The sequence below is a fragment of the Haemaphysalis longicornis genome, unplaced genomic scaffold, assembly GCF_048455015.1.
Source record: "Haemaphysalis longicornis isolate Haplotype H1 unplaced genomic scaffold, Haemaphysalis longicornis Haplotype H1 scaffold_3, whole genome shotgun sequence".
Classification (NCBI taxonomy): Eukaryota; Metazoa; Arthropoda; class Arachnida; order Ixodida; family Ixodidae; genus Haemaphysalis; species Haemaphysalis longicornis.
In genome coordinates, this window is record NW_027526335.1 from 77516161 (window position 1) to 77538807 (window position 22647).

Sequence of the window (22647 nt, forward strand, 5' to 3'; positions counted from 1 at the left end):
TCTGCTGCGCAACCCGGGAGCGAGAATAGCAAGCGCTCGCTCCCGGCCAATCACTGAACTCAAAGCGCAGCCAATGGGAACCGTTTATTGCCATGACGAGATTTGTTTCAAACGGAGAAAGGCGGCCAGCGGGCTTCCAGCGAGCGTTGCGCGTCCTCGTCTTTTTCCCATGAAAATTCAGTTTTTGTTCCCCTTCATTTCGCATTGACTTACAGTCATGAAGCGAACGGCTTTAAAAGGTGAGCGTGAGATGAACTAGTCGGCTTGTAACTTGTCATTCGGCACCGTTTTAGTGAGCTCATAAGTACTGACCCGGTGTGGATTTGTTTTTCTTTTTTTGTTGTAATAAGCGCGTTGCATCTTTTTCAAAAAAACACGTATTTCTTCGCTGTTCATGGCGCTTATGAATTGTGTCTGTGCTGGCATTTAAGTACTTGATATGAAAGTGGTCGTTTATTCACGCGACGCTAACCGAAATACGTTATCTGTAAACGCTTCTGCGGACATGTGCGTGCCGAGGGACGCTTCCGTCCACACGGCTAGAAACCATCGTTTATTTTATTTTCAGAGTCCCCGAAGAAAGCGTTATCGGCATGGGAGCGTCGGCGGTTGTATTCCAGCCAGCTGTGAGTTCGGAGCGCCTGAAAATTAATAGCGCATCAACTGGGTTACGCGTAAGCCGCGCCATTACAACCTCCAATTCACTTTTCAGGAGAGAGAAGACGCTGCTGCAAACTCCCGGTCCGGGAACTTCACAGCTAAAAAGATGCGGTACCGTTGCCAGGTGATCTATTCCCTATTGTAGTGTACGAGTTAATAGACAACATGTGCTACTGAATTGTGTCGACCGCTTTCGCGCCTGCCCTGCCCCGGTACTTCCGGCATATGTATTTCCACAAACGGCAAAACGAAAGAAGCGTATGACTTTCCTATTTATTTGAGCCAACACCCGTGGCTTCGCGCGCTTTTTTGCTGATAAAATGCAAAGCGTGTCTCGACTTGTGAAACCTTGCAGCCTTGTTAAGCACGTGCTTCGTTTGCATCTTGTTTCACCCCCTTTTTGTGTTTACTTTTTACTTGCCGCCTTTTTTCGCATTTCCCGCCGTGAACCTGGCGCTGCCGTTCCGGGTTATCGAAATCTCGCTTGATTGTTTTGCCTTCATGCTTCGCCAGTAAAAGACCACGGATAGGCGATTTTACGCGCATTTTAACCGAAATACGATGCGTTAGCGTCAGTTAGTTGCTTGATTCGGCGCCAGGGTGGTTTAGCTGGTGTAGTTCGAAAAATTACTTGTTGGAACTGCGGCCACGGACCCAGTCACGCCTGGCCGAAACGCTCGATTGTAACGATCGCTGCATGTATTTAGGCGGCAACGGCAACGCCGGACGTCTGGTGGATCTAGTGCCACTTTTCGGGAAAGCTTTACGGCGTAGGATGCGCCCAGTGGTGTCGTCTGCGCGACTAGAATGGTCGTAGTTTCCGTTAAAGAGCGGCTCTTAACGGTGGGATTACTGCAGTGGTATGAATTCTATCCGTGCCATCGCGCCGAAGAAGTAAAAATAAATAAAAGAATCGAATATGGAGTTCTGCACTATATTTAAATGGTATGCACCTCAAATTAAAAGTATGAACGTTATGCCAGAAATTCGTCCTAGCAAATCTCGCCATGTGTATCGACATATGGGCTTTTGCATTGCGTTTTGGTTGTTGATACACACAAATAAACATATAGTTTAAGCCACTCGCTAGGAAATGTGAGACTCTTCAATGAATTGTGGACTAAGTGTAACTAAAAACTGCATTCCTACCCATCCTTCAAGGAGAAATAGCTGTAAAAAAAAAAATTGTTTGATGAGCGTGTAGGGGCCAGAAAGACAAAGTTTGTCCATGTGAAGTTGGTCTGTAATTTATAACTAAAAGAGCTTCGTCGTTTGACATGCACTTTTATGGGGCAGGTAAATGATGACTGGACTAACACGAGCATAAGCCGATTGTGAAGTTGTCTTAATTTTTGTTTTAATCTTATCGTCATTTTTCTGTTACCATGAAAGTGCACGTCAGAATTATTTATCCCTGCTTGAGCCTTTTCTCACAAAATTTAGTCCTCGTGAAATGTTCGTGACTGCGCTTCTTGTGGAATTCACAAGATATAGTAGAACCCTGATTTTGTAGTGCTTTGGATGAGAAAAAAACGTTACACTGCAGTAGTAAGGTGAATAGCAAGGGACCACGAAGCAATAGTATAGGGAAAAACATGTATCGAAGGTGAATGCTATGAGCGGAGCACCCCTGAGTGGCTATCGCAGCAGTTTAACAACCTTTGAAGATGGAAGGGCCGGGAATAAATTGGGCCCACTGTTTTCCGAGAAAACACTGAAGGTTCAGGTGAGCTGCAGTCATCCAGTTTGAATACCTCCATTGCTGCAATCAAGAACACAGCCCATGGCAATGCCATTACGCGACATATGGTTGTTCATACACACACGCCCTGCTGTGGTACAGTAGGATTGATCAATGTCTGCGAACTCCTTTCTTTTTCGTGAAGGCGAGCTGTCTTTGTACTGACTGCCTGTTTTTTGATACTGTTACTAGTAAGTACACCACAAGTTAAGTTGCAATGCAGTAAGGTTGTGATCGGAAATCCGCTTCTGTGAACACCATTTCTAGTGATGGCAGCAACATTACCAATAGAACAAAGTTATAGTGATGCAGTTGAACCTCGTTATAGCAAACACTGATATAGGGAATTATTAGATATAGCGAACTAAATACGAAGTTTGTTTGGTTACGCTTCATTTCAGCGACACCTATTCTTTTTATAACAAAACCGAAATCTCAAGAGCCATGCGATATCAGCTATAGCGAAAAAATGTTTTGTTTCCACTAGGCTCAAAACTCGACAGCTAGCACATTAAAAGCAAAATTTTAAAAAGTGGGACAAAACAACCATTTTTTAGTAGCTTGACAAACTGCACAAGTAGGCAAGGCTCTTTATTGCGTGGGCACTGTGAAAAACTTCATTCCGCTCAGACTAAAACGCCATCAGGCAAAGGCCATATCCTCCTTCAAGTAAAGAAGAACGCGGGCCTGCTTTGCCGAATGAACTTTGTTCTGTTGTAATTTCATGATCTCACGTTACGGTCTGTTTAGTTCGAAATGCCACAAGGAAACAGATAAGGATTATCTCGTTTATAGTGGGTTCGAAGCCTAGAACAATGCATTTTTAATCTAAAATTGTTGTGCGAGCCAGATTGCCTGTTTATTAGAGGCAATTTTTATCTCCACAGTTGAAACAAATATCGGATATAACGAACTAATTTACTGCGCTGATACTACATCTTATAACGAAGTTCGACTGTATATGAATTGCCCAATCTTTTGAATAAAAGCAGTGGCACGTTCCCTGCGTGGTTCCTCTGGGATCTTAGTAAATGTGAACCCCGATTTCTACATTTTAGTGAAGGTATTTGAACCAAATGGCTTCTTCATTGCTCTCAACATCCCCCTCCAGCACCAGATATGGTGGTTTTATGCTTAAAAAAAGGCAACGTGTGAGTGCTCATCACCAGATCATTAAAGGTGCTCTTTTTTTTCCTCCATAGGACAACTCCCACTTTGAAAAAATCTCCGGGAGGCTCAGGTGCCGTGTCAGCAAAGGGCCCTGTAAAGTCGGCGGCGGCTCGTGCTGCTCTGAGTGCTGTGCGCAGCCCACAAGCATTGAAGAAGTCTCCAAAGAGCACTCGCCCAGGAGCTCAGGTTAGAAATAGTTAGCTCCCTGTGCACAAGTGTGGTCTGGCGTGGTTAGCAGTGCCTTTGCTTTGCTTTTCAGTGCTTGAAGAGAACGGTTTGATAAACACCGGAATCGGTCGTTCTCAGCCATGTCTGCCTTGAGGACCCCTTTTGGGCTTGTGAAAGTGATGGGGACCTTACTATGAAGCATATGTTGATCGATGTCATGATTACAAACAATTTGTACTTGCAGCGTACGCCGCCCACACACTTATCCAATGCCCGCCCTTTCTGTTTGACGTTAATGACGATGCGCCTCATAATGGTAAACAATTTGCTCTTGAACCTAAAAGTCTTCTAGACATGCTGCCTTTTCTGTGCCTGTTTTTTTTTTTTTTTTTTTTCTCTCTCTCTCTCTCTCTCTCTCTCAGAGCTGGCGTGTTGTGCAAAAACTAGGTGTTAAAATATGTGCTAAACGGCGAAACTAAGCGTACATGTAATGCAGCGAAGCTACTTTTTCGCGATGCAAGAAAGTTCTGGCAAAATCGAGAAAAGAATGGCAGGTGGAAAAGTTTTGAGGGAGGCTCACGGACCCCTCAAATGTTCCCGCAGACCCCCTGGAGTCCGCGGGCCCCCATTTGAGAATCACTGACCTAAATTGACACACATACTCAAGCTTTGCCTTATTTCTGACGTGTTGGTCTAAACAAGATGCCGTATAAATGCTGATTCTGCCTCTGAGCTATGCCTGTTTTATAAACACAATTGTATTATAGCCTGCAGGATGTGTAATTGTATGCTTCATTGTTTCCCTTGTGTGATTTGGACACCATGCAAGTAATTGGTTGTTTAACAGTGAAAAAAAAAATTAACTGGCACAGAGCTCATTCTGAATGTTCGTGTATCACGTTACTTTAACACTTTGTAGCTGCCATTACTTCGTTAATAAGACTACTCATGTTTTACTGCCGTTATTTTTTCTTGAAACATTCCCTGGCCTCGAAGTTTGTTCTTTTGTGACCACCTACTTTTAAGTTACCCTTCATACCAAGTTCAATTTGGTTGTGGCTGGCGTGAAACTTTGGTAGTGCAGGTGAACAGACTTTGGCAGATGATTAAACTAACTTTTGCGCGGAAGCTAGGCTGTCCTGTGTAGCTGTCCACCATAACAGTGCCGGTTTCAGTGGACAGTGCAGGTAATGCTCAGTGTGAGGGTATTCCGATATTACAATAATTCTGATATTGTATCCATAGGGGCTGTGCGGTGTTTTTAAAAGAGCCATGTAGAGAAAACACGAGTTTGGTTCATTCAAAAGGTTGCGTCATTAGAATCATTTTGACACCACTTTTATCGTAAACTTCGCTCAAATAAGCTAATTAATTAGTAAAAAAGGGAATGGCCATGTGACCCACTAGCTCAGTTCCCGCAACAGAACCTATGATGTCATACCAGACGGCTCTGCGATTGGCGGAGGGCGGCAAAACCAAACGCAAATTAGGCAGAGCTATAAGCTTGCCGAACGAGCTATTTGCACTTAAATTTAGGGCACATTCTTTTTAAAGCCCTAAAAATGGTGGGACAAACGGTGGAAGTTACGAAAGCACACGTACGCATAGAAGTACCGATGCGTATACTGCTGTTGGTACTGCGCGCACTATGCTTGGTTTAGCTGCACAGGACTGCGGGACTTTGGGGTTGTTTTAGATGACACTGGCCGATTGATGCAAGCAACGATATCTTACATGACTGTATTTGTCGAGCGAGCACTATGTTTCACGAAACAATTGTCTCCATGAACAAAACAAGCCAGGTACAAATACATTCACAAACCAACCAAAGACAGAAAACTGCTTGCCGCGGTGTGGTGGTGCCATATCTAGGTTCACTAACGGTAAACAAGGCATTGTGATGTCATTGCAGACCACGAAAATGCACGATTTAGCGGGAAAATCAAAATTTTAACTTAAATTAATTAATTTATCAGTGAATAAAGCATTGTTTGCATTCAGACAAGCGCTGGGGGCACTATAAAACACGAAATCTTTCGAATAACACAAACTTGTGTTTTGTCTTCATGGCACCTTTAAGGTCATGCCAAAAATCTGTTCTTATTCTTTTTGGTGTAGTAGTTGTCATGACAGTTTAATGGTTGACTGGCTGGTGAAACTTTTATCGGCGGCTGTATTGGTATCGTAGCATTTTTCAGCGCAGTTGTTAAAGCACTATTGCATTTTTAAGGGTTGAGCTTGCAGGTGTTATTTGGTTATTATGTGACTGATGTAGGTCCACAGCATGGTATAAGTACCACCAGAGTTAAAAGGAGATGATTCATTATTATTGTTATTGTGGACTAATCGAAGAGTTCCGCTAAAGTATAAGTGATCCTTGTTTAGAGTTTGAATGCAAGCCAAAACTTTAGCCCTAAGTTATACTGAAGTTTTCTTGTGCCTTGGTTTAGATACTAGCATTCAGGGTTCGCACAGGTCCTTGAAAACCTTGAAAACCCTTGATTTTTACGGGTGATTATCAGTGGATCTGTCTTTTCACAAGGACTTAAAGTGTGTATCTTGACACAAAAGATATTGTAACAATCCAGTCTCAGTGTTATCGCACAAAGTTACAACACATTTAGCGAATTTTTTTGACAACGAGGCAGTATTAGGAGGAGGAACTTGTGAATTCAGCCTGCCCTGATACAATCTGCCATGATATTTTTGGTCCGCTCAGTGGGAGATATAGAAGTGCAACTTGCGTCGTCTTGCTTGTTGAATGCACTAATTATGACTTAAGTTATATCGAAACAAATAAATGTTCCAAAATGTTGAATTTCAAAAAAAAGAGCAGCTCGTGAAAACAAGCAGACAAAAAGACGTATTTCCGAAGAGGAGATTGACAACGGGAGGGCAACAGTTGCTTATTTAATATCTTAGCTGACACCCTTGCTGACAAAGCATGTGATACAAGCAACATTGCATGTATTGTGAAATAAAACCGCCTGAGAAAAACAGGAAAAACAATGAAAGAACAACTACTTCTAAACACCAACCAAAAAATATATATATAAAGCTGGGGTGCTTTCAACAACTCGTTAGTACTTACTATTTGAACTAATGTTCTTAGGTATTGTGCAATAAACAACTTTTGCATTGTGTTGAAAAGGTTATAAATAATCCCAGATAAACCATTAGATGGGGTCCTTGAAAATCCTTGCAAATCCTTGAATTTTTGCCTTTGAAGCGTGTATGAACCTTGTTAATGCACATGGGCTGCTTTGTCAGCTTCAGCGCATGATGAATTCGTATTCAGTTCTCGGGGACTCTACAGAGCCCTCCATGATGCCGTCTGAGCTCTAAAAAGCTACCATTGCATGATGGAACTGTTAAAGGGACACTGAAGGCAACCAGCAAGTTGTTTTCAAATCTTCCCATAGCCGTTTGAGCATTGATTTGGTGCTGAAAGATCAATTAATTGCTGAGAAGTCGCTAATCAAATGCCGATCAAAGTGTGCCGCAAACACGAGTGCAGCCGCTGTTTGTGTCATGATAAACCGGAAGCAAGCAAGCCAATGGTGACGTATAGGGGAATAGAAGCAACCGCGGACCATGAAGCAAAATTTTCTTTTATGGGACCCATGAGTAGTATTGGTGCTTTGTTGAAAAAAAAAAAAAAAAAAAACATTGTCCTTTTGACGCCCCGTGAATGTTGGCATCGGACAACCGCTCGTGCGTAACTAACATGCTTCCTCAAAAAGCGGTACTGCCACCCCAAGTATGGGCAAGTAGTGCCATCCAGTGGCTGCCAGAACAGACGTGCATGCCAGGCGATGTAAGCACTTCCGGTGCAGGTTGCACGGTATAGCCAGTGGTGGCAATGCCTGTCTTCACGTTTCCGCCTTCTCTACCTTATTTTGAATAAAGCTTTGCGTAAGAGTGGCAAATTCGTGTTCTCGGTGAGGTTATCTCTCGATCTGGAGCAGCTTGTGTTTTGACTTCAGTGTCCCTTTAATTTCAAAGTGTGGTGCCTCTGTGAGATCTGGACAACAAAGTATACATAAAATATTCATACCTCAACTCTTGCACTGGTGCCCATTATCTCCCACTCTATTGAACAGGCAAGTGAAAACCACATCAGCAGTGTAGACTATAAAGCCTTTTAGGCTGGGGAGAGGCATTCAAGTTGTTCACAAAGGCAAGTACGTTCAGGGGTAGTTGTGGTTTTGTTACTAGCAGCAGCTTTGAGAAATAAGGCTTGATTCGTGCTCTGTGCTGGCACGAATCTTTAGCAAAGGAACTTTAGCGAAGGCACTAAAGCCCAAAGCTGCTGGAAGTTTCATTAAGTTCGAACAAACCTGTGCTCTTTCAGCCTTTCACAGCTAAGAAGCATTCGCCCAAGCAGGCCGTCACCCGAGTCCATGTTCCTGCTGTTCCTGCTGCAGTCAAGACAGAGACTTTTTATAAAAAAGCCACTCTTGCCAGTAAGAAGCCCCTTCCCACTGCCACAGGGTTGAAGACTTCGATGCCCGCTAAACCGAGTCAGCCTGCCTTAAAAAAGGTTCACGTTGGCAGGAAGTCGTTGGGCAAGTCCACACTTGCCAGCAAAGCCAACAAACAAAGTTCGTCTCCAAAAAAGAGTCCCAAGGTTGCCGGGAGGAGTCCCAAATCCGCTCAGGAAACGAAAGCATCGACAACCGGTGTGAAACTGCTCAAGCAGCCAGCTCCTCAAAAGGTAAAGGCAGCGAGGGTCACAGTTGCCAAGACAACACTGAGCAGAAGGTCAATGGGCAAGCGTCATCCCACAGGCAGTGCCAAAGTTGCAAAGGCTGGGAAGATTGGAGATAAGACAACTCCGTCAAAGCGCATCAGTGGGTCACTTTCCTCTCCCGCAAGGACCTCATCGGTCACCAAAGTGAAGTCGCAGCCATCAGAGAGTCCAAAAAGTTCCCCAACTGCGAGGAGTTCCGTTGGCAAAGTACAGGCAAGTCCAAGAAAACTTTCCACCAGCCCGAAAAGTCCACGCAGCCCAGCAAGAAGTGGCGGCAGCCCGCAGAAAAGGGTTACCCCAGGTTCTTCGAAGCGCGACAGCAAGGCAGGTATTTCCCCCACCAGATCACCTGTCACCGGTGCAAAGAGACAGCCGTCGCAAAGTCCGGCCAAATCCAAAATTGCCAGGCGCTCTGCAGCTGCGAGGACTCCGAGCTCTACTCGTGGCGAGAGAGCTCAGGGAAGTTCGAAAAGAGCTTCAAGAGCTGACAGCAAGACTCCAAAAAAGGCAACGCCAACTTCTTCGCCTGTTGCTAGGCGATCATCACAAAGCCCAGCCAAATCCAAAGTCGCGAGACGTTCCACTGCTGGGAGTACCCCAAGCACTACACAAAAGGAGCCTCAGGCGAGTACAAGGAAACATTCGGCCAGCCCTGCGAGTCGACGAAGAGTATCAAGGGGTGGCGGCAGGCCTCAGAAACAGGTGACTCCAACTTCTGCAAAGCGGAACAGCAAGCCGGGACTAGGCTCGGCCAAATCCAAAGTTGGGAGACCTCCCTCGGCTGGGAGGCCATCGAGCACTGTACGGGATGGGGAAGTTGATCGAAGTCCAACAAGAACTCCAAGGCGTGACAGTCCAGACCAGAGATCACCAACCTTAAGGGCGACAGGTGCTTCTCCCAACAAGACTTCACCAGCACTCGGTGTAAAGCGGCAAGCATCACAAAGCCCGGCCAAGTCTAAAATTGCGAGGCAGTCGTCAGCTGGGAAGGCCTCAAGTCCTGCCGCACGCTCGACATCTCAATCCAGCCCGAGAAGAGTTTCAAAGAGCGATGGAAAGGCTAAAGAAAAAGCTACACCTGGCAGCCCAAGGCAGGGCAGGAAAGCCCATCCTTCTCCTAAAAGGACTTCATCTGTTACAAAGGGACGCCCATCGCGGAGCCCAGTGAAGTCCAAATCTGCAAGGCGTCGTACAGACGGTAGAACTCCGCGCATGGGTAGGTCTACTAAAGTTGCTAAGAAAATGTCAACACCAAGCAGCTCAAATCTCGACAGCAAGGCAGACTCTTCTCCTACCAAACCTTCACCTGCCATCAGTGAAAAGACACGGCCGTCGTCGAGCTCACCAAAGTCAAAAACTGGGAGACGATTCACGTCCCAGGGTAGTAAAAGCCCTGGTAAGGAGAAGAAAGCTGAGAAAAGACCAAGGGGACGCCCAAGGAGTCTGAGCAAATCTCCATCATTAAGCCCTGCAACCCAGAGTACTCCAAAACCAAGGGGACGCCCAAAGGAGGGTAGCAAATCTCCATCGCTTAGCCCACCAAAGTCAAAAACTGGAAGACGATCCACATCCCAGGGCAGTCAAAGCCCTGGCAAGGAGAAGAAAGCTGAGAAAAAGCCAAGGGGACGCCCAAAGAGCAAATCTCCATCCTCAAGCTCACCAAAGTCGAAAACTGAAAGACGTTCTGCATCCAAGGGTAGTCAAAGCCCTGATAAGGAGTCAAAATTCGAAAAAAGACCAAGGGGACGCCCAAAGAGTTCGAGCAAATCTCCTTCATTAAGCCCTGCAGCCCGGAGTACTCCAAAACCAAGGGGACGCCCAAAGGGGGGAAGCAAATCTCCCCAGAAGGCCACGCCAAGTACGTCAAAGCAGGACAGCAAGGGACATTCTTCTCCCAAGAAGACGTCACCTCTCACCAGTGCGAAGCGGCAGCCATCACAAAGCCCACCCAAATCAAAAACTCTGCGACATTCCACAGTTGGGAAGAGTCCGAGAACAGCTGAGGGTAAGAAAGCTTGGGCAAGCAGCAGAAGCCCCCAAAAGGCTCCAAAGCGTGCTAGTAAGGCACGTTTGACCCCCGCAAAAATTTCACCCGGCAGCAGTGCGAAAACACAGCCGTCACCAAGCCCAACCACGTCCAAGGTTTTAAAACGTTCTCTTGAGGCAAAGTCTCCGAGCCCTGCTAAGAGAATGAAAACTGAAGCAAGCCCAAAAAGGCTATCAACAGGTGACGGCAAAGCCCCAGGAAAGGCAACACCAAGTGCGTCACCCCTCACTGCTGCAAAAATGCGGCTGTCACGAGGCTCGGCCAAGTCCAAAGTTGGAAGGCCCTCTCTGGCTGCAAAGTCTCCAAGCCCTTCCAAAGGAAAGAAAACTCAAACAAGCCCAAAGAGGCTTTCAAAGGCCGGCAGCAAAAGTCCCCAAAGGGCAACGCCAGGTTCTTCCAAGAGAACTTCGCCTCTCACCAGTACAAAGACGCGGTTGTCTCAAAGCCCAAAGTCTTCAAAAGGCAGGGCTCAGCAACAGACTGCACAAGGTTCCCCAAAGCGTACAGAAGAGGCGCTTCTCTCCCCCGCCAAGAGATCACCCGGCAGCAGTGTAAGTCCGGCCAAGGCCAAAGCTGGAAGACCCTCTCTCACGGCGAAGTCTCCTAGCCCTACTAAAAAGCTGAAAGCTCAGGCAAGTCCACGAAGGCTTTCAAAGGGTGGCAGCAAAAGCCCCCGAAAGACAACACCGAGTAGTCCCAAGCGTGGTAGCAAGGCACGTTTTTCTCCCACGAAAACCTCACCTGCAAAGGCACAGCCATCACAAAGCCCGACCAAGTCGAAGGTAGGGAGGCCGGCAAAGTCTCCAAGCCCTGCTAAAAGAATGAAAGCTGAGGCAAGCCCTACGAGGCTTTCGAGGAGTGATGGCAGCGCTGAAGAACTGGCAACAACACCAAGCTCCCCAAAGCGTGGTCGGCCATCAAAAAGCCCGCCCAAGTCAAAAACTCTGCAACGTTCAGCACCGGGGAAGACGCCAATAACGGCCAAGGGCAAGAAGGCTAAAGCAAGCCCGACGAGGCTTTCAAAGGGTGACGCCCTCAAGAAGGCAATACCAAGTCCCCCAAAGCATGACAAAACAACACGTACCTCTCCCGAAAAAAGATCGCCGATCAAAAGTGCAAAAAGTCGTCGCTCATCCCACGGCATGGCCAAAACAGCAGGGGGTTCCACACTCAGGAGATCTGAGAGCACTTCTAGGGATACGAAAGCTGAGGCGAGCCCTCAGAGACTTGCACAGCGAGACAGCCCAAAACGTGGCAGCAAGTCGCCTTCCTCTCCCACCAGAACTCCACCCGTCAGCGGTGCAAAGAGAAAGACATCGCCAAGCCCAACCAAAGCCACAGGAGACAAGCGTGCGTCGGATGTCGGCGGGGTGTCCTATTCGACGCCACGTGCAGCGATGATCAAAACAAAGGTCCCCAGGTCGCTGGTGACAGAGCCACGGTCCCCCGACAGGGCTCTCCTGTCTGACAGTTCTGGTGGGAGCTCGCCGTACCACACTGCTCGCAGCATGCTGTCGAGTTTCTCCGGAGGGAGCGCTTCGCCCATCGGCAGGTCTGCCAAAAGGTTTGCTGGTGGGACCCCTTACCGACCAAGGCGGTCGTCCTCGTACGATTCCCCTACGGGGTCGCCGGGGAAGAAGACGAGCCCCAGGAAAAGTGATCAGGAGGGCGCAAGCGAGCTGAATGACACGTTCACCAAGGAAATGGAGAGCCCCGTGGGGACGCCCAAAAAGGGGCCGGGTCGTCCCAAGAAGTCCCTCCAGCCACCGTCGTCTTGCCTGCGCAAGGGGACCAGCTCCTCTCGCATCAAGAAGTCAGTCTCCTTCACCGTGCCGGGCCGGAGAAGTGTGACGCCCAAGAGACTGCCCAAGACACCCAGGCGTAGCCGCACTTTGCAGTGAGTACTCATTGATAGTTGTAGTAGATCGCGGCGTGTAGGCGCTGCTTCCAAGATGGCCAGCCATTTCGGTGGTTCAGTAACGTTGCAAAGCAGTCTTTTGGAGGGACCGAGAACTGAAATTTCTCGAGTACATGAAAGTCGGCATTTTATAGGTGGTATTCATTGAAAAGTTTAGCTGTCAATTTTTTCACTTGGCAACACTGGAAACGGCCACAGGCATGGCTGCTGCACCATAGGCATGGTGCAGCAGCCATTGGCATGCGTCGTCTGCTCTGTTTCAACCCAATTCTCAACGGTGGTGCAACAGAGATGTTATTAATTGCACTCATTTTGGACTTGAGGCATTACTTTGCGTTCAGTGGGGTAAAGTTTGGAACGTCCAACACAAATCATGTGCTTAGCACGGACAAGTACCGCCATCCCGCGGAGCCCGACATAACCAGTGACGGCGCACTCACGTGGTTGCTTGCATGCGTACGTCGCCAGTGAATACAAGCTAAAGGGTTCTGAACATGCAATCAATTTCTAATTGAACTAGACTAATGTAATGGGTGATCGTCCCGAGAGGAATTCTCGGCCTCTTATTTTGAATGAGGGCACCCTTTCCATTCCTCTGGGTTAATTAGGAAGTTGTCGGAACTACATGAAATGCCGATTTTCATACATGTGGAAAAGGGAGTGAGGGTAGAGGGGATGGTGCACATAAAATTGGACTGTGGGTTATGCCTATAGGTGTAATGCACTCGCACGCATTTGGTAGACTTTTCTTTATTTGCCTCATATTCACAAGTTTCTTTTCTGGAATTCCCTCTAAGATCAGGCACAGCAGTTACATTCGCTTCTTGTTCAAGTCGTGAGACCAAAGGTGTCTAATGAAAACAAAAATTGTCACTGGAGAACACCCTGGTTTGAACCAATCGTGTAGTTTTCGGACCATTCGGTTCAACATAAGACTCTAATCTCCTGAAGTAATCCAGACCAGTTGCCCTTTGGTTATGCAGGTCATCATACCATTTATAAATTGAGCAACTAGCTTTCCCATCAAGTTCCTATCAATGCTGCTGCAGACAGCCGAAACGACCATTCTGGGACCAATTCTGCAGGCAATTAGTAGAGTAAAATAAGCCTTGGGGGAAACTCGTGTGGGAATGGCCAAACCAAATTTATCGAAGTGAAGCTGCTCTGTGCACCTCTCCGGGGAAACGCTTCACCACGGTCAGTGTGCAACAGTGTACCCCGCCCGTGTATTCACTCGAGGATCCTTGGCTCAGGGAAAGCCTCAAGGACTGGCTGAGTTCACGGGGCTACAGCCTGTCTGCGCTGCGCCAGTCTTCCCGAGACAACACTCCCGTTCAAGACAAGCCCGCCAAGCCCCGGAGATCGACCGGCACTGCCATGAGGAAGGTTCTGCAGTCTGCAGAAAACCAGGAAGCGAGGGTGTCCCCACAGAAGCCCGGGAGGCATTCACTGCTCCAAGAGGTGAGTGCCGCCGCAGCCTTCACTTGTACCACAGCATGCAAGTGGCCAACAAATATAGAAAGTGTAGTAGTACCGTATTTGCGTGGTTCTAACGTGCCCGCCATTGTAACGCGCGGGTAAGTTGGCGCAGAAAAAGAAAAAAAAAAGTAATTTGACACTGAATGTACTGTGCAGATGAAAAAGACATGACACCACGTGCCTGGAAGAAGGAGATTTTATTTGGAGTATGCAGCTGTGGAGGCCAAAAATGATTGTGCTTCACAAGATTTTTTATCCAGCTGCTGCTGGAAATAAAGTTATAGCTGGGAACATTGAAGCTGTTTGTGATTTCAAGTGCCTTGATCTTAATAACTCTAGGCGTGACAGTCTAATTGCAGCAGCACAAAAAAAAAAGTGCAACAGCTGACCAGGGTATGCGGCATGCCATTGAGGAATTAGTGCGCCGAAATTCACTCATGTGGTGTTGACGGGGTGTTTCTATTGCATTTAGTTGGATTTTGGGGGGACTTCGTGTCCGTTCCGTATGGCAACTTTGCTGGCTGCTTTAAGGCCTATTTCAGTTTTTTTTTTTATCCCAACTGTAACGTAAACACATGTATTAAGGCTACCTTTTAGCAAAATAGGGTGCGCGTTAGAATCTTGAAAATACAGTAGTTTCTGCCTATCACTGCCAGTGATTCAGTAGTGTACTTCAGGCAATCGTGTGCGTGAAAGCTGTTTGTGCGGGGTTGCTGCCCCAACCGCTGGGGTTGCTGCGGAGTTCAAGAATTTCAATGCGCACAGTGTTTAGTCATACCTCAAACACTTGTCTCCAAATCCTCTTTTGTAGAAACCATATCAGAGGTTAGATTAACGCTGTTCCACACCTTAACATATAGGGTTTGTGAGACTAGCATTTTGTCAAAGGTTACAAAAATGTTGTGTGGATCAGGCCTGGGGCTCAGAGAACTGATGCATCGAAAAAGTTTGCTTGCCGGCACATATTTATGACAGCTTTAAGGGGGACTCACCTGTTAACATTCCTATCGCAGTTACTACTTTATGACCCATGTGCACCAATACGAAAAGCTTTACAAATACCTTCCAACGTTCAGAACGGCCTAGTTAGTTTGCTTATTTTAGAGAGATGTCACTTCTGTAGTGAAATAATAAAATTAATCTTGCTAAACTGCTAGCGCCATCTATTGAAAACTGGATAAACCAAAATGCATTTCTTGATTATTTTTTATCTCAGTTAAAGAAGTGATATATTTCTAAAAGAAGCAAACTTAACCGTTAACATTTCTATGAATTTGTAGACCTTTCGTATCGCTACCCGATGCTTTCTAAGCCCGTCAGCCATGAATTAGCAAGTCCCATAGGATTGTGGTCAGGTGCATCCCCCTTTAAGCATTGCTTGTTTTGCGGCGAATTTTGAACGGATCAAAAATTACTGTGAAGGGCGTCCGTCACTTCTTCATGGGACGTATGATAGTGTTCTTCAGGGGCATAGTGCGAGAGCTCCTGTACTAGCAGATCCTACTCTTTTTCACTGCTTTTCAGTCCACCGGTGACAAGGCAGGCCCATCGAAGCACGCCAAGATATCAGCCCTCTTGGCCGATCTTCGGGAGAGCTTGGAAGAGGTGAGTGCCTAACACTGCTTGCAAGTTCTCTGGTGCCGGTCACATTTGTGCATGCAGCATGGAACCTTCCACGTACAAGTCTTCTGGGCGTTTTCTCTTATGTCACTCCAACCAAGCACAAAAAGTTATCACACGTTTTGTAATCTCGTGTGCGTTCCCATTTTCAGCTGGCCGGAATGGCAAGGAACATGTAACGAGTGCCCTGATTGTAATGTTTGAGTCTTCATTAGTGGGCAAGCCTAGAACATTAGGCCGTCCTAAGCGGTTGCCATTTTGGCAGGATGGTCTGTTGCACAATAGCGTGTGGTGTCAAGGCCTATTCACACTTGCGACTGGGGCGACAGAAGTGAGCGATGCGACTGGAGCAACCGACATCCTCGGTGTTCACACTTGCATGTGACGCTCGGTTTCGGCATCGCGGAGGTTGAAGTTTATATTTTTGTAATATATGCGACCCTTGTCATAGAGGATGGGGTGCTCTTTCCTCATGTCAATCGGCATTTCTACCGAGAATGATATCTTGGCAGTTGCTTTCAGGCAACGAACTATAGCCATCTTCGATGTCCATTTGCGCATTCATGCTTTGGCAGGATATGATGTCTGGGAATCTCGCCTCCTCCTTCCGCATCAAGGGCGGCTGCATGACAGAGGTGACCAAAATTGGTCCAGACCGATCGCTGTTGTCGTGTGACGAAAACTATGCCAGGCAACGAGAGCGACAAAAATCGCGCCACTTTTGGTTGCTCCAGTTGCAAGTGTGAACTTCAGTAAGCAGTCTCATGCCGTGAGCACAGGTAGAGTTTGCGAAAAGACAGATCGGGTCGCGAGGTGCATGCTGTAAAAATGTGCGTAATAGCTATGGAAGAAACATGGTGCTGCTGTCGCTACCAGCTGTGAAATGTTGCGAAAAGTTTGCACTGCCCACCCACTTGTTAATCTTCTGGTTTACCAGCCCGTTTGCACTGCTCACCCACTTGTGAATCTTCTCGTTTACCAGCCCGACCCACCAGAGGACATTGAGGATTGGCTGAACCAGCTGGAAGAACAAGTCCCCGGCGTCACAGAGCACTCAGCTTTCTGGATGTGCCGCTGCCTCAGCTTTGAGAAGGCTGGCAACCTAACCGAAGCTGTCAAGTCGCTCACAGCGGGACTGGACTGCGTCACCAGTGTAAGTGCGTGCGTCACTGTGCACAATAAAGGATGGTGAGCGTTGGGTGTGCACCTAGCTGTACTGTGCCACGTTAGGCACGTTCTAGTCCTGCAGCTGCAGTCCTGCTGTCCGGAAAGCACGACATCAAACAATTCCTTGGGCAGCTGTCTAAAATTTGTAAATTGACATGGTGGTTTGCTCAACACAGTGTCTTGATACATTTAATCTGCTCATAACCAGGTGTGAAATTCTGAGACAGAGTTGAGCAAGGCAGTATTCAAACGTTGCTGGAAGAAAGTGTGCCTGAAATGAAGCACATACCTGCCAGTTTTCCTGAATTTTGATGGTTTTGTACGAGTGTACGACCACAGCCAAAATCTCCCGAAAACAAAATCGTGTTTTGCCAAATCTTTCTCCAAGTATGGCCACATTGCGCCGGAGCTAACTGACGATTCAATCCAATCCTACCCCAGTCGACATTGTTACCAGTGAAGAGCTTAAAAGCGTAGTCAGCCATGTGGAGAAATTGAATCGGTCAGTACCACAGCAACGCTAAATGCGAGAGGCACTTCAGCATAGCAGAAAAAATTGCCCCCAGTTCCAAGCATACACGTCTGACAACCCATAGAGTTTCATACTAATATATACTATAGGGAAATCTGGCGCTGCATTTGCGGGCTGCCGTGGGCGGCGCCATTGCAGCTAGCGACGTTCCTCGCCTTCTTGGCTTGGTTAGCCACATGGCTTTGTTTTCGTCTTGAAGCCAAAAGGGGTAACATTGTTTTTGTGTTCATCTTCCATGAAGCTTCTAAATAATCCCTGACAAATAAATCTTTCTGAAGCTTTAATTTTATAATAACAGAACAAATTCAATTAATTTTCTCCTGTAATATTGTTGCATTTTTGCAGCCAAAGCCAACTTATCAGCCTGTTCGTGAGCTCGCTGAAGCGCGGCTGCCCTAGACAGTGGCGCCAGATTTCCCTCTAGTATATAGTAGTATGAAACTCTATGTGACAACCCTCAGTCATGTTCTTTTGTCAAAGTGTCGCAGAAACAAACATTGTTACATTCGACAGTACTCCAAGGACTGCCCGAAATGGGCGGCGGCAGCCACGTTTAAGATTCAGGAAGCTACCAGTGGTTAGTTTGGACGACACAGCTCGGTTCCTGCTGTGTTGTAACCTAATTAAAAGTGCATGTAAAATTCTATTCTTAGACTTGTAAAACGAAAGTAGCTAGTTCGTCTAACTGGTTAAGCGTTCGTTTTTGGTGCTAGTAACGGAGCACAAGGCAGAGCTGTGCCCACAATTGGCACACATTGCATAGAGAGCAGCATCTCCTCTCGTATACAAGTGGCCCCTCTTGTTTGATGTCTGAGATGTTACGTAGATCTCAGATACAGCTATAAATCCAAGATCCGAGACGCAGTTTCATGAGAAATGCTACTTGGCTTTGCAAGCATTCTTCTTATTTATTTTTGTATTGGGTTCTTAATGGCTTTTAGGTGCTGAAAAAAACTGGTGAAGTGGTGGTGAAGTAGGCCATGGAGTGGACTCACTTGTATGATTGCTCGTTTTGCAGTTTTTCTACCAGAATGAATGGGATAGAGAAGCACTGCCACTTCTTATATTTCAAAAATAATATTTGTCACCTTTCCCGCAATCTGCAGTGCAATGGATTGCTGTATTTGGGTAGTTTGTTTTCATTTTTCTCGCTTGAAAGCAAGCCTAGCTGATGAAAAAAAAAAGTAAATTGACAAAGCGAACTACCCTCGACTTCCTTGTTCTTTTACAGTGACCCGTTGTTTCGATGGACTGGTCTGTTGTATTACCATCAACAGAGACAAAATTTCCTAGGCCGTTGTGTTTTTCTTCTTTCTGTTGCTTCTTTTCTAATGCAAAGCTATAGATGGCTTATTGAGCGAGAAAGCTGGTGTCTGGAGAAGTGAGACTGCTCCTAAATTTTTTTGTTGGCAGTGACACATTGGCTTACGCAGTCTTTTCAAGCATAGTTTTCCCTTCTCACCTTGCACTGAATTATCTAAGCTAACTGTTATCAGTTATTGTACACATTGCTGTCTCATGTGGTGTTTATGCATTTATTTTCTGGGTTACTTTCTCATGGCGTGAAGTGACCATATGCGGTACATCTATACGCTTTGAGCGCTGCCTGTAGGGGCGCGACTGAAATCCCCCTAGCAGCCCATTTTGAAAGTAGTCGCGGGAGTCTCCGGCCCGCTTACCACTGTCGCCGCTGCATTTGCCACACGTTCACCACTGAGATTTACCATTTGTATGCATTGGAAATGCATATTTATATTTGTGGTGTAGTCACTCTGTTCACAAATGTGGTGTATTCATGAGAGTTAATGTTGTTGGCGCGATCTTAGTGCGGTACATTTGGTCCATATAAGCGCCAGTCTTGTGTCACTGGCCAGTGTCGCAGAACTGGCATATGCATGGAGCTGATTGCGATTCCACTGCCCCAAAATTTACTAACAGTATCTCCGTACGCAGTGTTTCTTCAAATGTTCATGCTAGCTGATTGTGATTCCACTGCCCGGAAATTTACTAACAGTATCTCCGTAAAACAGTATCTTCGTAAGCAGTGTTTCTTTAGATGGTCATGCTACAGCTATACACTACGATGTTAATCGGTTTTTTGTGCTTACATAATCTAGTGGAGCACTCATACCTGGCCATGCCAGTTACGTTTCACACCTTAGATATTGATCCCTTGACAAGCCAGTGTGGCATAAATTTCACGAACATTCTACGAAATAAGTGCGATAGATAATGCAAAATTCTACGTGGGCATTAGCACACAACGAAGAATTTAATGCTGGGTAATCTTGTCATGAGTACAGCGCTCGCAATTGATCATCTGCTACATATATATTCTGCGAGGAGTGCGGAGACGGGCTTATAGAGTAATTTGCGTCCACGACTAAACGCTTCTTCGAAACATCGTCATATGACACAAGGAGCCTGCCACAAACTGAAATCAGAGGGCCTTATCAGATACCACACTCTTCCAATAACACTTTTTATCGCTTGTGAACCTACTGTATACTTCAAAAATGTGTCCGCTGAGTGATCAGCTGTCCGTTGAAATCGAAAAAATTAAAACCAGGCATCTATACACCCCCCCCCCCCCAACACCCCCCGACTAAAACGTTCATCCCTTGATTTCACTCTGCATTTGTGCACAACGCTAGCTAAGCGGCTCCCCATCCCCCATGCCTTGCGAAAAAATATCAGTGCATTTCGCATCTAGTTGGTCTGGTGAGTCCTACCTTGCTTAAGTTTCACAAATATCAGAAGCTGCACCGGGTTTTTTTCATTCTTGTGCGAGCTGCTCTGTTTCTTCCGACTTTGCAGACCATTTATTTTTCTGTGGTTTCATTAACTTTCCTTGGTCCTTGCTATAAGGCATGAGTGGGCACATATTTAACAAACCACAGTCTTGGAGCATACTTAACATTTTCGCGTGGCTTATATTCCCATAAAAGGCAGAAGTTATTGTCAGGTATTGGGTAATCACATCCCCGAAACATATTTTTCTACGACGCATATATTCGATACAAAGCCACATTCGTTGTAAGCGCTGCAAGACGAAACCAACCTCTCACTCTGGCAGTGTCACGTCTAAACAAGGTGACCATAACATTCACTTGTTCCTGAACTATTCGGAGGTAGCAGTGGTTATATGCTGCTGCCGTCACCAAAGCCCGCAAGAGCAGCCTAGATAGAAGCGCGCAGAACAGCGTCCCCAGATAGCTGTTGGTGTTCGAGCGCTCCACCAAGACGCAGCTGTTTTTTGAAGTGCCCTAAACCTACTATTTGCTTACAGACATCACCATAACAAGTCGTTTTGGGCGCGGAAAGGAAAAAAGAAGCGAAAGAGAACCAAACACTGCATCAGTGTCTATCAGGCATGCAGCGCTCCTCCCATAAGCGGCGGCAGGCGGTGCAGCGATCGCGAAGCTCGAGGTGTATAAAGACCCGAGGATGTGGGTTCGATTCTTGGCCGCAACGGCCACCTTTCTGATGGAGGCGAACAGCATGCGTATTTGAGATTTCGGCGCACATTAAAGATCTCCAGGTGGTCAAAATTAATCCGGAGCCCTCCATTACAGCACGCCTCATCACCTATGCAGCGTTGGCACATGATCACAATCAAGCAAATCATCTATAATGTGCAGTTCCTCAGGCTTGCGAAAATGGCAGAATTGTCACTTTGCACCATCTAACCACTTATGAAAGGTTTACATTTTGCACAGCACGTATTCGTGTAGTGAGCATTTTCTATAATCGCAGGATTACACAATTGTTTTCTGAGCTAGTAGTTGAAGCAAATAACTACAATGAAAAATTAGTTAAGGTTCTTACTGCACTTTTTGAGCCAACCCTTAGCCGTAGGAAAGCTAATCAGGAGATTTTTGGAAACGCCTATCTTGCTCGTTTGCTTGACACCTGTATGGTGACCGTTTGCCTGCAGGGGCGTGAGGAGTTGGCCGATGTCCTTCAAAGCCTGCTGAAGAAAGCAGCAGCAGCAAAGGGAGAAGCGAGCCCCTCACCCTCGATGTCAAAGAAGCGGGGGCGCAAACCCAGCACAGGCCCACGCAAAAGACAAAAAAGCCTCGAGGTTGTGTCAACAGAGAACATGTTTGCGTCAACAATCATCGACTACAAGGTCTATGAGAAGCCTAGCGCGAAACGGTGAGCGGTTCGTGTCCTCGCCATCATTTGTTTTTCATGTCGCGAAGGTGGCAACGTTAACCCCGCAAAACTTCCGCAGGCAATCAGCTGTGCTTCTGGGAAAGCGGTCTCTTGGCATCGCTGTGATGACCCCCGTGCGACGGTCGTCTCGGCACTCCACACACAGCACCAGCCCAGTGGCCTCCCAGAAGCTACTGTACAAATCTAACTCTGCACTGGTGGACGAATGAGCTCCGAGCTCGTTTGAACGCAATGGGGTGGTGTCATCGGGTCTGCGTGACTTTGCAGTGCACAACATTTTGTATCATTTTATTTTCTTGCAGGCTTTGAACATGTCATCTATATCGTGGGTGTAATCAAACAGCATGATGCTTTCAATAAAAAAAAACCATCTATCTCTCTCCTTCTTTCTTGGTGTCTGCTTTCGAAGGTCTGTCCAGTGCCACGCCCCACATTTGAAACGCAGCCATAACGAGTAGCACTACCACCATCCCTAGGGTGTACACGGCCAGGTCCTTATCGCGTCGCGCGGTGGTCTCCTCTCTTCGCAGGAAGGCCTCGTACCGCTTCTTGCGTTCCTTCTGGGACTGCACGGCTTCGCTGTAGTGCTGCCGGTAAAACTCGTCGAAATTGTAAATCTCCGAGCGGCCTACCGGAGTTCCCTGTCGTGCCGGCCTTTGTGGACGCAGCACCGTCGTTGTCCGGGTTGCCGCGCCGATCGACTCGTCGTACCTGGCGCGAAGGGATTCGTTCGACAGCGTGTCGTATGCGGCGGTGATCTCGTGAAAGCGTTCGTTGGACACTGTGCTCCCCTTGTTCTTGTCCGGATGGTGCCTCATGGAAAGCCTGTAGTAAGCCGCCTTGATTTCGTTCTGCTTTGCGTCTGGCCTCAGGCCCAAAACGTCGTAGTACGTCTGCCTCGCGCCAGAAGCAGAGCGCCTGCATAGCAGGTTGCGGCAAGTCATTCGCGGGAAGTTCATCATCTCTCTTCGAATCCTTTGCCGCCGACCTTCGCGCGATCTAGACGTCTGAAAGCTTGTAGCGAGAACATTCCGCTCTTTCGCGTTGATTCGACGAACAGTGCCCAGCGAAACGGGTGCCGCTGCGTCTTTGAGCCCCCGATATTGCCACAAATGTACGGGTAAATATCACGGCAGTCATGAGATGCGAAAAAAACGAAACCACGAAACCATTCATACGCGACCTCCCAGGCTATGCTGGGACATGTTGTGAC

General features: G+C 47.0%; 2 protein-coding genes across 2 annotated transcripts; one reads left to right on the forward strand and one right to left on the reverse strand.

Moving 5' to 3' along the window:
• Positions 1 to 88: 88 nt before the first annotated feature.
• On the forward strand, positions 89 to 21820 carry LOC144174675 (uncharacterized). Its single transcript, XM_077703473.1, has 10 exons — positions 89 to 239; positions 569 to 626; positions 713 to 784; positions 3604 to 3757; positions 8094 to 12436; positions 13711 to 13918; positions 15461 to 15541; positions 16539 to 16709; positions 21193 to 21413; positions 21493 to 21820. The coding sequence occupies exons 1-10, from the start codon at positions 218 to 220 to the stop codon at positions 21641 to 21643; spliced, it is 5481 nt and encodes a 1826-aa protein (XP_077559599.1). The 5' UTR covers positions 89 to 217; the 3' UTR covers positions 21644 to 21820.
• Positions 21806 to 22378, reverse strand: LOC144175286 (dnaJ homolog subfamily C member 30, mitochondrial-like). Its single transcript, XM_077704373.1, has one exon. It carries the CDS (start codon positions 22376 to 22378, stop codon positions 21806 to 21808), a length of 573 nt encoding a protein of 190 aa, XP_077560499.1.
• Between the last annotated feature and the right edge of the window lie 269 nt (positions 22379 to 22647).

Bases quoted from the DNA above. Each gene is read 5' to 3' on its own strand.
- LOC144175286 (XM_077704373.1), bottom strand. From the start codon at position 22,378: ATGACTTGCCGCAACCTGCTATGCAGGCGCTCTGCTTCTGGCGCGAGG.
- LOC144174675 (XM_077703473.1), top strand. From the start codon at position 218: ATGAAGCGAACGGCTTTAAAAG. The intron at 627-712 runs GTGAGTTCGGAG...TTCACTTTTCAG, and splicing joins CGGTTGTATTCCAGCCAGCT to GAGAGAGAAGACGCTGCTGC. The intron at 785-3,603 runs GTGATCTATTCC...TTTCCTCCATAG, and splicing joins AGATGCGGTACCGTTGCCAG to GACAACTCCCACTTTGAAAA.